This window comes from Trichechus manatus, unplaced genomic scaffold (genome assembly GCF_000243295.1).
Source record: "Trichechus manatus latirostris isolate Lorelei unplaced genomic scaffold, TriManLat1.0 scaffold00187, whole genome shotgun sequence".
NCBI classification, from domain to species: Eukaryota; Metazoa; Chordata; class Mammalia; order Sirenia; family Trichechidae; genus Trichechus; species Trichechus manatus.
This window is the reverse complement of record NW_004444123.1, coordinates 1,900,537-1,915,543: the sequence shown is the minus strand read 5'-3', so window position 1 is coordinate 1,915,543 and position 15,007 is coordinate 1,900,537. Positions and strand designations below refer to the sequence as shown.

At 50.8% G+C, this 15,007-nt stretch overlaps 1 protein-coding gene across 5 annotated transcripts in view; it reads left to right on the top strand.

Annotated features, from left to right (window-relative positions):
* SMYD2 (SET and MYND domain containing 2) overlaps positions 1 to 13,280 on the top strand; it is a 45,335-nt gene extending 32,055 nt beyond the window's left edge. For 4 of the 5 annotated variants that reach the window (XM_023741709.1, XM_023741707.1, XM_023741708.1 and 1 more), the window contains 6 exons: positions 1,554 to 1,656; positions 5,140 to 5,250; positions 6,134 to 6,254; positions 7,460 to 7,634; positions 9,981 to 10,089; positions 12,380 to 13,280. In XM_023741709.1, coding sequence (XP_023597477.1) covers positions 1,554 to 1,656; positions 5,140 to 5,250; positions 6,134 to 6,254; positions 7,460 to 7,634; positions 9,981 to 10,089; positions 12,380 to 12,460 — 700 coding nt within the window. In that variant the 3' untranslated portion in view covers positions 12,461 to 13,280. The remainder of the gene's footprint in view (positions 1 to 1,553; positions 1,657 to 5,139; positions 5,251 to 6,133; positions 6,255 to 7,459; positions 7,635 to 9,980; positions 10,090 to 12,379) is intronic. The other variant, XM_023741711.1, reaches the window with a different exon arrangement.
* The last annotated feature ends 1,727 nt before the right edge of the window (positions 13,281 to 15,007 follow it).

The window sequence follows — 15,007 nt, the reverse complement described above, 5'->3', positions numbered from 1 at the left end:
CAAGACAGTGACATCATAGTGCAGGTCCCCGAGGAACAAGACAGTGACATCATAGTGCAGGTCCCCGAGGAATAAGACAGTGACATCACCATGTTTGTCTGGGGCACAGGGCAGCTGCACACTCTCCTGTGGCCTCTGGGGCTGCAGTCGGGTCCCTCCGCCCTTGTCCTCAGCATCAGTTCCTATCCAGACCCGGGACAGCTCGCTCCCCGCCAGGCATGGCGACCTCTGCTTTTTCGCATTCTAGGGACAAAGAGGGGGGTTTGGGTCCCTGAAGTGCCGGGAAGGGGCGCCAGCCACCACAGCAGTTACTTGTGTGGACCTGCACGCCCACAGGAGCGCAAGCCCCAGTTTCTGGTAGTTTTAATTGGGGGAAAGATCCCTTTGGGCTGAAATCACGTTGGTGTTGTGATTTCAAAGGCCGCATTTTCAGAGATCAAGCGCTTTTCCCCTGTAGTTTAGAAATTTCTGTTCTTAGAACTTTGACCTTGATAGAATCAGAAAGCTCAAAGCCCCTCGCATGGGCCAATCTGTCTATCTTCCTCCGTCCCTGAAAAGCAGACAGTGACAGCAGGAGCAGTAATGTCCCAATTTTCCAGATGAGGAGATTGAGGTGCAGAGAGCTCAGATGGGCTTCTGCGGGGCGGGGTGGGGCGGGTCACGGGCAGTGCTCGGCGCGGGAGGCCCCCGGGGTGGTGGTTTCTCGGCATCTGAAGAAAACACGTTGGAAATGGTCCACTACTGTAAAACTGTTGCAAAATGACAACCCGTGCGTCTTTTACAGTGTGCCCTGCAGTAGCAATTAGCTGTAGGGATGGGGTTTTGGGGAGCCCTGGTGGCGCAGTGGTCAAAGCGCTCGGCTGCTAACCAAAAAAGTCTGTGGTTCAAACCCACCAGCCGCTCCACGGGAGAAAGACGTGACAGGCTGCTTCCATAAAGATTTACAGCCTTGGAAACCCTATGGAACAGTTCTACTCTGTCCTGTCGGGTCGCTCTGAGTTGGAAGTGACCCAAAGCCGTGGGTTTGGTTTTTTATTGGGTTTTGAGTCCAGCATCTCACAGAAGAGACTTTTTGTGGGGTGTTACTGTTGTGTATTTTGGGCTTAGAGGCCATGGTTTTTAGATGTGGATTTCACTTTTTAACGTGTTAAACGTGGTTGTGGTTAGTTGTCGATTCCGATTCGTGGTGACCCCATGTGTGCAGAGTAGAACTGCTCCATGAGGTTTTCAAGTCTGTGACCTTTTGGAAGCAGGTTGCCAGGCCTTTCTTCCAAGGCACCTCTGGGTGAGTTTGAACTACCAGCCTTTTAGCTAGTAGTTGAGCCCTTAACTGTTAGCGTCCTGCAGGGACTCGTTTAAAGCTGAAAACATCAGATATGATAGTAAACGCATGCGGAACAACCCCTCAGAATAGGATAGCCAGCTATTAGATTTTTTCTATGTGTCGCAAAGATGCAACTGCTCTAACTTAGCAAAGTGAGCAGCCGAGTGGCGTCTCCTAAACAGTCCCCCTACCTCACTGAGAAGGTGGAATTTTCTCTTCTGATTGACAGTGTTGCGTTGATGAATCACAGCTGCTGCCCCAATGTGATTGTGACCTACAAGGGGACCCTGGCCGAAGTGAGAGCCGTGCAGGAGATCAGTGCAGGAGATGAGGTGAGCTTGGTCACAGGCGGCAGGCAGCGTGCTCACAACAGCTGTTCCAAGCGGCCGGTGGGATATACGGCTGCCTGCCCCCTTCCTCTGCCCCTCAGGTTCCTCGGAAAGCGGCCTCCCACTGACAGTGCACACGCTGCCACAGGGCAGGGGCCTTTGTGACCGTGTGAAGCTGAGAAAACACAGGCGTGTGCTGCAGATGAGTGTTTCTCCAGGCTGTTGTATCAAGTGCGTGTGCGTTTGGTAGGAGAAAGAAACTTTGAAAATTTTTCTTCAGGACACCGTCCGTCCGTCTGGACTCTAGGGGGTGCTCGGGGTAGAATTGGTGGGACTGTGTATGTGCCTGGGGACTCGGAGGGTAGGATTTTTGGAAGAGGCAAAAAAAAAAAAAAAAAAGTCTATACTGCCTACCAAAAAGTCAGCAACACTCAATGGTTCACCATGCTTCCATTAATAAAAACACATGGGATCAACAAAAAATGCAAAGCAGAAACTAATTGGGCCTCGAAAGGGTGAAAGGGCTCTTAGACCACCTCTGCAGTATCACCTGAGAACACTGGCCGTGTGTGACTCCAGGTCAGTCCTCCGGTCCTCTGGGGGCTAAGGACCACGTTTGTGACCTGTGGCTGGGGTCCCAGGGGCCACACATTTCAGGGCTTCCATCTGGCACCCGCCATTTCCTTGTTTGGTCAAGAGGAAACTGGAAAGAATGAATTCAATTGAGCTAAATTTCTGGTGAAGATTTATAGAGATTTGCAGAGACAGGAGATGCCAAAAAGACCAGAGTGAAGTTTTGGATTCTCTTTAGAGTCTGTGTATTCCTATTGCCAAACAACTGAGTTTGAGCTTTTTTTGTTTTGAGTAGTGAAATTTTACCCGTTTGCCTCGTGCACCAAAAACAGTCGAAAGCACCATTCTTTAAAAGACATCAGGAGCCCAGTCGTAGCTGAAGAGCTACAAGTTCAAAGGACACATCGGCGTTTGAGCTGTTCCTATTCCACGTCCGCAGCTCACTGCTTAGAAACGTACTTCAGGTGGCCAACTGTGTGCACTGATTGGGGAACGGGGCAGCCTATGGGTCAGGAAAAGCCCGTTGCCATCGAGTCGATTCTGACTCATAGTGATCCCGTGGGACAGAGCAGAACTGCCCCATAGGGTTTCCAAGCAGTGGCTGGTGGATTTGAACTGCCAGCCTTTCGGTGAGTAGCTGAGTTCTTAACCACTGTGCCACGCGGGCTGGATTAGAGGCATCATGAAACCAGTGGCTGTCCAGCCGACTCCAACTCATGGCGACCGCCTGCATGGCAGAGTAAGAACTATGCTCCATAGGTTTTCAATGGTTGATTTTTTTTGGAAGCTGATTGCCAGGCCTTTCTTCCGAGCCACCTCTGCGTATACTCAAACTTCCAGTCTTTCAGTTAGCAGCTGAGCACATTAAACGTTTGTACCACCGGAGACTCCCAAGAGGTACCATCAGCGTTGTTTTTGGAGAGCACAGCAGATGAGTGGCCGAACCTGTCACCTGCTGGATGATTCCCTTTCCTCTGCTCCCCCGTGACACAGTATCGATCCTGTGTCTGCCTTAGACATCGTCTCTCCCCAGAAAGGCCTGCCTGGTGCGTTGCTCCACGTACGCTGTATGTCTTTAAGTAAATAATAAAATCTCTAGAAAGATAACTGAATTTTTAGGGGATGTAATTACACATTTTACATTGAATTTCAGTTTAATAATTTTAATGCTGTTTTGAGGTGCATGTCTGGACATTTGAAAATTTAAATATAACCGTCAGTGCGCTAAACGCTTTAATGTCTCTGGAAGTTGCTGACTAGCCCACAGCTGAGCTGGGACCAGAAGCTGAGCGTGCAGATTGGATTTTGTGCCCCTTGCTAAATTCATGGTAAAGAGGGTGTCCCGTGGCGGGTCAGGGTGTCTGGGTTTCCCAATGCCTTGTGGAGACTACCCGATGCCTGTTTTATTAAAACGGACCGTTGGGTCAGTCAGAATGTCAGTGTCCGGCCCCCGTGTCCCTGTGGGCTGACGAGAGCTGCAGTTTGTCACGGGGACCGGCGGGCAGGGCAGTGACACTGGCCTTTGCCGCCATCTTCTGGCTCCTTCTGCGTGTTGCAGCGCGTCCGTCATTCAGTGCAAAGGGAGTCGTGCGGGCCCTGGCCGTGGAGGCCCGCGAGTTCACTCCTCTTTCGCTTTGCCTCCTGTTCTCACAAATCTAAAATGCGGTACCTTTGTGGAATACCTGGGAAGGTAGTACTTTGGGGGTTACTTGCCCTTGAAGGAGAAAGGAGCCCATAGCCCAGGGCGTGAGAGTGAGCCGTGAGGTCTCGTTTCTTGCCCTTGGTTTGGGGAGAGCTTGGCTGCCCCACAAACACCCAGCCCCGTGCCTTACCTTACCCTGCCTGCCCGGTGGTGCCTGGGGTGACGGGCTCGCTGACGGCATTTAAAGCCCATCTGTTCAGTCATTCGCCTGATTGTGCGGGATGATCATCAGGTGCTGTCGCGGTGAGTGGGTAATGGACGTTTAAGTGCTGGTCTCCTCCATACGCTCCGAGTCGTAGTTACAGACCGAATAGAGAAAAGCCAGGAACCCAAAGGCAAGGCTTTTGCAGTTCTCTGGCCCAGCCGGAAGGGCCGGGAGCCACCTGTGGGCAGGGCAGCAGCGGACTGCTGTTCTAGAAGCTGCGTCTTCTCCACACGGACCCATGGAGCCACCTGGAACCGCAGGCTGCCAGCCCGCTGTGTTGCTGAGCGTCTTGCTCTCTTGTCGGCTGACATAAGGAGAAAGGGGAGCCCTCTCACGGTTTGCTTCTTCATGCTCCCCTGCACTCGGTCAGCAGTGAGGGCAGCGGAAGCATCTAAATGAAGAGTCCAGTAAAGGTGGAGGCAGTGCGGGCCCGGCCCCAGGACGAGCGGGCTCTTCGCCCACTGTGGTCTGTGCTTCTGTACACGAGACAGAAGCATCTGCTGCTCGGACAGATGCATAGTTTGCTCTCTTTGGGGTGGAAAAGAGGCAGAGATCCTTTCAACCCTCCCATGCACTGTTTTAGGGGCGCCTTCATTCTCTAGACGGTGGGAAGAGGAGGCCCGCGTTGCAGAGTGTCTTCCCACCACAAGGAGGAACATGAGGTGGTTTCTCAGTTTTAAAGGAGCCAGTCCCTGGGTGTGGTGCCAGCAGTTAACACCCTCGGCCGCTAACTGAAAGGTTGGTGGTTTGAGTCCACCCAGAGGTGCCTCAGAAGAAAGGCCTGGTGATCTACTTCGCAAAAATCAGCCGTTGAAAACCCTGTGGAGCACAGTCCCACTCTGACACCCATGGGGTCTCAGTGAGTCAGAGTCAGCTTGCCAGCAGCTGGTGAGGTTAAGGAACACGGTCTGTTCAAGTAGACAGCGCCTGTTTGCAGAGCCAGGAGAATGATGAGGCTTGGGTGGAGCTGTATCAGATTAAAGCTTCAACTTTCTGGACCCCTTAGGTGTTCACCAGCTACATTGACCTCCTGTATCCAACAGAAGATAGGAATGACCGGTTACAAGATTCCTATTTCTTCACCTGTGAGTGCCGGGAATGTACCACCAAAGACAAGGTGAGTTCTGTTGATGCAGCAAAGGCACACTGACTGACTGTCTCAGATCTCTCTGCAGAACGAGTTCCCCCGTCCCACTTGCAGTATGTCCTCAAGGATATTTTTGACCCTTTAAGGCAATCTTATTAAGACGGACAGAGGGAATCCAGTTAGACCAGGTGTCTGCTGAAACCTGCTCCTGGTAGCTGGAGAGAGTGTCTCCGTTACACAGTACAGATAAGAGAAGGGCCTGCCCAATGGCTATTTCTTGACAAGAAATGACCGCTCAACAGAGAGGGTGAGGACAAAGGCACGTGAGAATAGTTCCCAGGCTTTTCAGCCTGTTCACCAGAATATGTGGGATTTTCCCTGGCTCCTCCTGAATTCTGGTTAGATCAATGCCATTCCTCTTTATTCTCTTACTGATTTGTAGTTGTGTGAACAGACATATCTGCGCATAGCAAGCACATTCTAGGTAGCCTTCCCAAATAAGGATTGTCTAGATACTTAGTGAGCCCTGATGGCACAGTGGTTAAGCACTCGGCTGCTAGCCGAAAGGTCGGCGGTTCAAACCTGCCAGCCGCTCTGCAGGAGAAAGATGCAGCAGTCTGCTTCCATAAAGATTACAGCCTTGGAAACCCTATGGGATGGTTCTGCTCTGTCCTATAGGGTCTCTGTGAGTCGGAATCAACTCGACAGCAATGGGTTTTGGGTTAGATAGTTAGCATTTCGTTCTTTGCTTTGAGTGTCTTTTAGATCCTTTGCCTGGTCTCCTTTCGTTCCTTTGTAACCCTGGAAGGGCGAGCCCGTCTCCCCCCACACGGGAACGTGTTCTTTGAGCGCTTTCTCTGCCAGTGTGGTTCTCTGGGAGGTAACCCCTTGCCTTTTCGGACATTTTGCTCAGGATAAGGCCAAGGTGGAAATCCGGAAGCTCACCGATCCCCCAAAGGCAGAAGCCATCCGTGACATGGTCAGATATGCCCGGAATGTCATCGAGGAATTCCGGAAAGCCAAGCACTACAAATATATCCTTCGACTGTGCTGACATGTCCCGCCCCTCACTGGCAGGAGCGGGTGGGAAGTAGGGAAGAGGGGTCAGGAGAAAGATGGGTTTAAAATTCTGAGTTTCGAAGGAAGACTGTCTCCTGGTAAGTGTGTGAAGGTTTACTGACCCCGTTAGGTGGTGCCAACCATCAGCAAAGTTGAGTCCTGACTTCTTGTTTGACGAGTTTGCTCGGGAGCGCGACCTGGTGGAAAAGGTTCGTTCTCTAAGACTGTGAAGAGCTCCTTTCCTGAAGGCCATTATGTATGGCTGTCTTCCTCTGGGCAACACACAGTGCCAAGTGATTTGCATACGTTATCTCAACCAACCCTCACACAAACATGGTCGGGGAGAGATGCTGTGGTCCCCAGTTAGCAGAGGAGGAAGAAGGCTTACAGACAGTCAGGTAATTGCCCGAGCATACACAGGTCACCGTGGCAGAGCCGTGATTTCGCCCAGGTCTGCTGACTAACAGGGTCTCTGTTCTTAACCACTACATTGGAGCCCCGATGGCGCAACAGGTAAGCGCTCAACTGCTAAACGAAAGGTTGGCCGTCTGAACCCACCCAGCAGCTCCACGGGAGAAAGTCCTGGCGATCTGTTACCATAAAGATTACAGTTCTCCTCTGTCACATGGGGTAGCTGAGTTGAAAATCTACTCGACGGCACCCAACAACATTATGGCATTTTCTTGGGAATCAAAAAGAAATGAGATACGTACTCTATAGAGTGCAGAACTAAAAGCCCTGGAGGGCAATGTGGGAGAGGCCCGGTGCTTCTCCACATAAGAAAGCACTTCGCACGGTGGGGCGCCTTCCTTACAAATGCCCCATCCGTAGTGCCCGGAGCTCCCGTAGTGCCCGGAGCTCCCGGCCTTGAGTGAGGGCTGGAGTTCAGTTAGAAGACAGAAGGTCTGTGATTCTGATCACTGTTGTTGACATCCTATCTGAGAGTCTGTTCCCTGTGGCTCACATTCTGTAGTTTTGTTTCACGTTTGCGGTCTTGAGTTTTTCTGAGTTTGTTTCTTCAAGAAAAATGTCATTCCTTTTCCTTTTGCTTGGTTTCATGTAATTTGCTTTTTCATGGGTGAGGGTGGGTGTCCCGTGGACAGAAACACTCCTTGAACCCAGCCTTGGGAAGTCTCCAGCCGATTCCGCCTGGCCTGTCATTTCCTTGACGCCACAGCACCCCCTAGTGAGCTCCTGGAGATCTGCGAGCTCAGCCAGGAGAAGATGAGCTCGGTGTTCGAAGACAGTAACGTGTACATGTTGCACATGATGTACCAGGCCATGGGCGTCTGCTTGTACATGCAGGACTGGGAGGGAGCCCTGCGCTATGGACGGAAGATCATTAAGCCCTACAGGTGATTGCAGTGGCTTTTCTGATCATCCTGGGAAGGAACCAAGTGCGTTGGTTGGAATTGTCCCTCGGCTCTGTCTTCTTCCTGCGCCATGCTGCAGCGTGCCTGCCTAGAGCAGCTTTCTCTTCTCTGCACCCGCATCTGGAGGGACAGGTGTAGGGCGCTGCGCCACCTGACCAGGCTTGTCCCTCCACTGTCTGGAGGAGACCCCAGGGAGGCAGGCTGAGGTTATGCAGGGGGTGCCGGGCACCACCCCGCCCAGGACCGTTCGGGGCTGTGTCCATAGTGGTTAATACAGGGCAGTGCTGAAAAGCCACTGCTTTATTTCCCATCGCCCCTCTCAAGTTAAATGGCACTTATTAATCAGTAATCGGTGCATTTCCATCATTGCTAACACCTTCCTTTGCTTTTTCAAATTGCAGCCCCCGTTTGCAAATGGGGGGCCTCTGCGAGCACTCGGTTGGGTGTGATGATTTACTGCCTCCCCTAGGTTGAACGAAATAACAAATAGTGGCCACAGGAAATTCCCTGACCAAGATGCTTATTAAACCAGAAGGCGGGTGGCTGGAGAAGTCACGGCACCGTCCCTGGTCATCTGACTAACTTCAGAGCCGGCACGGCCTGGATCTGAATCATGGCGGCACTTACATTACCCATTTACAGGGTTGCCCCAAGACCAAGTGGGTCAGTGTGTCTCGGCATTAGGCCTGGAAACCTTTGTGTTCAGGAAGCACCCCCAGTGTTTCTAGCTACCTTAGAGGCCCTCAGTATTCTTTCAGGTCCTAAGACTGGAGACTGTTAGGTTCCTTTCCAGTCTGAATTTCCACTAACTTTGCCCTCCACTTACCCCCACGTTGCCCTGATTAGCCAGCAGAGGGAGCCCGAGGGGAAGCCAGGTCCTAAAATCTGCCCTTGGAAATGGAATTTGTTAAATTGGGGATCATCTCAAAGCCTTCCCTTCCTTGGGGGCTGTGAGGAAGTCTTCTGGTCTCGTGCACACTTCCCTACTGAGATCTGTAGGGGAGAGAGAGAGAGAGGAGGTTGGGAACATCTCAGCCTTGTGGGGGTTCTCCCGGCAGGGCCTTGCTGTGGTGGGCTCTTCCTTAGCCTAGTGAGCCCCACCCAGAGGCCCACTACCTCCAGCCCCACCCGGAGGCCCACTACCTCCAGCCCCACCCAGAGGCCCACTACCTCCAGCCCCACCCAGAGGTCCACTACCTCTAGCCCCACCCACAGGTCCACTACCTCCAGCCCCACTCACAGATCAGCTACCTCCGCCCCACCCACAGGTCCACTACCTCCAGCCCCACCCACAGGTCCAGCTACCTCCAGCCCCACCCATAGGTCCAGCTACCTCCACCCCACCCACAGGTCCAGCACTTCTAACCAGCAGGGCTTCGTCTTGCTCAGCAATACAGCTGGAACCTGTTTAGGGCAAGCTTTCCGGTTAGAGGAGGTAGAGCAGATTTGCCTGTAAACAAATACCTCCTTCTCACACATAACACACATACACTCTGACTCTCAGCTATGATCTGCCTTCTGGACCCTGTTTCTAGAGAAAAGGCTGTTTTCTAGGCAGGCCTCCACTAAAACCAGGGAGAGAGTACCTACTGTATATAAAGCTCTCTGTTGGAAACCCTGGTGATGTAGTGGTTAAGAGCTATGGCTGCTAACCAAAAGGTCAGCAGTTCAGATCCACCAGCGGCTCTTTGGAAACCTTATGGGGCGGTCCTACTCTGTCCTGTAGGATTGCTATGAGTTGGAATCCACTTGACAGCAGTGGGTTTGGGGTTTTCGGTTTTTGCTGAACAAGGAGAAAGCATCTCTAGAAGATACGGCTCTTCCCCTGACTTCAGAGGGCTTATCGCTTTGCTGAACCAGCTGCTAGCACAGGGTGGGACGGAAAGTCGGGTCTTGAGACGCATGGGGGGGGGGTGTATCTTTAAGTACACTCTTTCTGACGTGAGGGGTTAGGCCTACTGGCTGTCCTCATGAACGGGACATTTAAAAGATGTTTTCTCAATGCCTTGCTCTGGGTACACCTGAAAGACAGCAGTCTGCACTCGAATTGACCGTTGTGTTTATAGATGTTTTGGAGATAGAACTTCTCCAGTCGTTTTTGATGTAGCTTCTCAGAAACACATAAACTGCATAAAATAAAGTGTGTCTGTGATGGGTAGGCAGTGGCGAACCACCCACTCTCACCCCCCGGAACCTGGCAGGGTTTGGGGGTGCCTGGCCGCCATGGAGAGTTTGGTCCTGAGCTCAGCTGCCACAGGCTTACGGGGCCCGCCCTGGGGGCTGCCGGGCAGCCTTTGATCGGTGGCCTGTTGTCTCGTCTTCTTCCAGTAAGCATTATCCTTTGTACTCCCTCAACGTGGCCTCCATGTGGCTGAAGCTCGGAAGACTGTACATGGGGCTGGAGAACAAGGCTGCGGGAGAGAAGGCGCTGAAGAAGGTAGGTCTTATGATGTGACGTTAGTGTTCCCTGTGCCTGCCTGTCCGGCCACCTTAGCATGCGTCCTTCATGCCCGTAAGCAGAATGGCGTGGACAGTGGAGACTGACCGGCTCTGACCCACCCTCTGGCCGCAGGAGCCGAAGGGGGCGTGGTAAGGAATTGGGCCACAGCGGTGTGTGCACCCGTACCCTCTAAGGGAAGGACGCCCGCGTTGGGAGGCTCTGGCCGCCGTCACAGGCTCAGCCCAAAGCTGGGAGGAGAGAAGACAGTCCTGCCGTCTCCCGTGTGAAACCTGAAAGTGGCCAGGGGCCGCTGGCTGGGCCAGAGACCTTGGCCAGGGAATTTTTCCAGGCGTCTCTCATTTAGGATTTACGGGGGCCTGGTGGTGCAGTGGTTAGGAGCTCGGCTGCTAACCAAAAGGTCTGCAGTTTGAATCCACCAGACGCTCCTTGGAAACCCTATGGGGCAGTTCTACTCTGTCCTACGGGGTCGCTATGAGTCAGAATCAACTCGACAGCAACGGGTTGGTTTGCGTTATAGGATTTACAGAATTCTGGTGCCCAACTGCAGTGAAATCAAAGGGACTGAACAGAGAGAGCTGCTCGGTGTACTAGTTACATGGCAGGACCCTCAGTTGTTTTGTTTTTCATTTTGGCAAAAATCTAATGAGATGGACTTTCCTGATGAGGAAATTGAGGTTCAGGTTAAGTAACCAGCCGAGGGTACGTGGGGGGTCCTTAATTCAAGCTGGGGTCTGTCAGAGTCCAGAGCTCCAGCTCCTTCCCCCTGTGCGGGGGCTGAAATGTGCGGGGTGACCCAGACCCTGAGCAGCACTGCCTGTTGGGGTCTGAGCCACCGTTCTGAGTGCTGGCTGTCCATTGTTTGCTGTGTGAGGTTAACAGTGAGAAAATGGAATGCTGGGGAAAGTCTGTTTACATACCCCTATCAGAGGTGGTTTATAGATGCTGGGGGCAGGACTGGGCCTGGAGGCCTCATCCTCCAGTTCTCCTGAAGCTTCCCAGATGGAAGGGTCGGGGCCCAGCCAAGCTAAGGGGGCGGGTTAAGCATGAAGTTGTCAGTTTTTAAACCATGGGATTTTCTCCTAAGATAACGTATTTATTGCCTCAGTGACAGGGAGGGAAAACTAACCAGCTAGGTTCCGTTGTCAGCGTTTTCTTACCCCTTGGGACCTGTGACATGCTGGTAGGTAACTGAGTAAAGGATCAGAGAGGGGCAGGATAGAGCTGAACCAGGAGCAGAGGGGAGGCAGGAGAGAGGAGGATGCCTTTTCAGACAGGTGATTCCTGAAGGCCTGCCCTGTTCCTTGGCCTGCTCTTAGTGGCTTGAGAGTCAGGAAGAGAATAGTAGATAGAAAGGAACGGAAAAAAGGAACACCTGTCATAGTAATGGGCCATCAAAAAGTCCCTTTTGGGGGGAGTAATTTAAGTATTTCTATCTGCGCTTTATAGCTGAATTCGAAAGAGCGAGATGCGTTCTAACAGATCACGTTGGATACATACATCCTCCGTGTCAGGCACTATTCTGAACACTTTCTGAGTGTTGTTCCTGTTTTCCAAATGAGAAAAACAAGGCACAGAGCGGTTAACTGCATTGCCCAAGGTCACACAGCTTGGCAGCAATGGAGTTACTGGACACCCCACCCCTTTCTACTGCCTCACTGTAAAGAAACCCTAAGGAGACCTGGTGGCGCAGTGGTTAAGTCCTCGGCTGCTATCTGAAAGGTCAGTGGTTCAAACCCGCCCGCGGCTCTGTGGGAGACAAGACCTGGCGACGTGCTCCTGCAAAAACCACGGCCTAGGAAACCCTGTGGGGACAGTTCTCCTCTGTCCCGAAAGCTCCCTGTGAGTCAGAATTGACTCAATGGCACACAACATCGACATAAAGAAACCGTAGTAAATACGTTCTCTGTAACTTCTCAGCATGAAACCTGCATCCCTTTTTAAGTTTGCTAGAAGAGGAAACTGCGCCGTTCCTGAAAGGACAGCGTGGGTTCCCGTTGTCTCCCTTGTTTCTCGGCGACCACCTGCACGCTTTTGCAGCATCTTTTCCTCAGTGGTAGAGACGGGGCGGCTAGCTGGTGACCAGGTTATGTTGCGTCAGATTTTACAAAGGCAGACTATGTAGGAGAACGTAGGTATTAAAAGCCAGTTTGCTTGCATCCTGGGCCCTAAAGCAAAGGGGTCCAGGCTGAGTTAAGGTCAGCCGGGTGGAGCTGTAAGGGGCTTGCCTTCGGGTCCTGACCCCCCGTGATTGTCTCTTCTTCCCCAGGCCATCGCCATCATGGAAGTAGCTCACGGCAAAGATCACCCCTACATCTCCGAGATCAGACACGAAATTGAAAGCCACTGAAACCACGCTGCCTCTTAGTTTTTATTTAAATTCTAGCGCACAAACCTTGAAGAATTGGAATGTTTCAAATCTCACACATCACTCCAGCTTTTCTGTAAACAAAATGGATTGAAAACACTACATGCGCTTAAACCATTGCTTTCTTGGAGATTGGTCTTCATCTTTAACCTTAATATCAAATTAATTTCTGAGTGCTATTTTTCCCTAAGAGATATGGCATGGTTTCGTGTATATACTTTGGACAGGTTGCATTTAAAAGATGCAGTTATTTTTTCCTTTGTGCCTGTTGTTTGGATAGATTTTTAAAAATATAATTATTTTCCCCTTCATGCCTATTGTAATGTTCTGAACAAACCTGAACGGTGGCGGACAATAAAAAAGATAACAGTACTTGGGATTGGCGTTTCGTTCTTTCTGCGGGGAGGATTGCCAAAGCGGTGGTGGAGCTCACCCTTGGAGTGGAAGTGATACTTGTTCTGGACACACCAGTGACCCCAGGCGTCCTCTCAGCTGGTGGGGATAGGGCCTCCGCAGTCTGCAGGTGGTATGACACCTGAGGAGGGATGGGAGAGAGAAGGTGCCAGAAGGAAAGAAAGGTATCTGGGCGAGAATGATCAGGTGACTAGAATGCCCCCAACCCTCATCCGAGAGCATGCCTTGTAATTCTGTCCAGGGCCCGGTATCCCTGAAATGCAGAAAAGGTGCTTAATGCGAGCTTGGCTTTCTTGGATTTTTTTAGTCTGTCTGAAAGCAAACGTTCCGTCGCGCATTCTCGATTGTTCTGAGCAGTACTCTCCTTGTTTGGAAAGACTCCAGGGAAAGCTTGAGAAGGGAAAAAAATTTTTTTTTCCTTGCCAACTCTATGTTGTTGAGCAAACATTGATCTCCACCCACATCGCCCGCAAGAACCTGGCTTTCTGCAGCCCCACAGCCTCCCGGCAGCACCTGTGAATGCTGTTCGTTAGCAACTGCCGCAGAGAAGGACCGACGTCTCCTGAGGGCAGGGATGCTTCTTTTAGGAAAGTTTCTTGGAGTCCAGAGAGAGGAGCTTCCCCATCAGTTGGTGATTAAAGCCTGTCAGGGTTGACGCTTAAATTACCTTTTGTTGTTGTGATCTTGAAAACAACCTGAGCAGCTGTCACTCTGGTATGTTTGTCACCCTCCTTCCCTGCCTCCCTCCTCGACACCCCCCGCCTCTCTCACACACAGTTAACCACATACGTGAGCTTCGACAGGGACCGTGCATTCTCTCGTCCTGGGAAGGCCAAATGGCATTTATCGATCCCCTACTGTGTGCGAAGCGCTCTGCAGTCACCTCCAAGCCCTCAGAGATGAGTAGAGGGGAGGTTAGGGTTTTAAAAACGCAGGGGCAAGGACGAGAAGGCAGGAGGGGACAGGAAAGCTGGTAACGGGGAACCCAAGGTCGAGAAGGGGAGAGTGTTGACATGTCATGGGGTTGGCAACACAAATTGTGCGTTTAGTGAGAAACTAGTTTGCTCTGTAAACCTTCATCTAAAGTACAATAAGAAAGATTTAAAAAAATAAAAATTCTGACTTCCCATATCCTGTGTAGCTGAGCCTAAAATAAGCTTAGCTCACCATCTCCATAGATTTTATAAAACTGTGAAAGTAATGCTTGCTTGTAAGAAGTTCAAATAATGCTTGAATTTGCATATGCCATTTCATTTACATACACGGTTTACATTTACAGTCTCATATATAAAACATACACGAAAGAAGTGAGCCATTCTTCTTTCTTGCTGGGCTTATTTCCCCAGACATAGCCACTGTAAACAGTCTGTGTGGTCCCAGTTCTTTCCATGCCTACAACGCATCTAAAGGAGCCCTGGGTAAAGCGCTCTGCCACTCGCCGAAAGGTCAGCAGTTCAAACCCACCAGCCGATCCAAAGGAGAAAGATGTGGCGGTCTGCTTCTGTCAAGAGTTACAGCCTTGGAAGCCCTATGGGGCAGTTCTACTCTGACTTACAGGTAGCTGTGAGTCGGAACAGACTCAACGGCAATGACTTTGGTTTTGTTTGTTTTTTACACAACATATCTGTATAAATAGATTAAATAAACAAAGGCAGAATGAAACTAGCATATTATTTTGTAATCTGCTTCTCTGACTTCACAAGATGAACCTTTTTGCATTTCAGCATTTACAGACCTGCCCCATTCTTTTAAAAAGGCACTGAATGCATCTGTCATAACTTACTCAGCCATGCTCCTATTAATGAACACGTGTTTTTTCCAATTTGCTATTACAAACAATAAAAAAATACTGTAATGAATAATTCTAGATCTATAACTTTGCTGGCTTGTAGTAGCTTTTTTAAATATAATTTTATTTTGTTGCTGTTGAGAATATACACAGCAAAACATATACTAAGTCAGCAGTTTCTAGATGTACCATTAAGTGGCATTGATTACATTCGTCCAGTTCGGCAAACATTCTTACCCACATTTTCTGAGTTGTTCCACCCCCATTAACATAAATTCACTGCCCCCTTCAGGTTCTTATCTAATCTTTGCAGTTGCTGTTGTCAA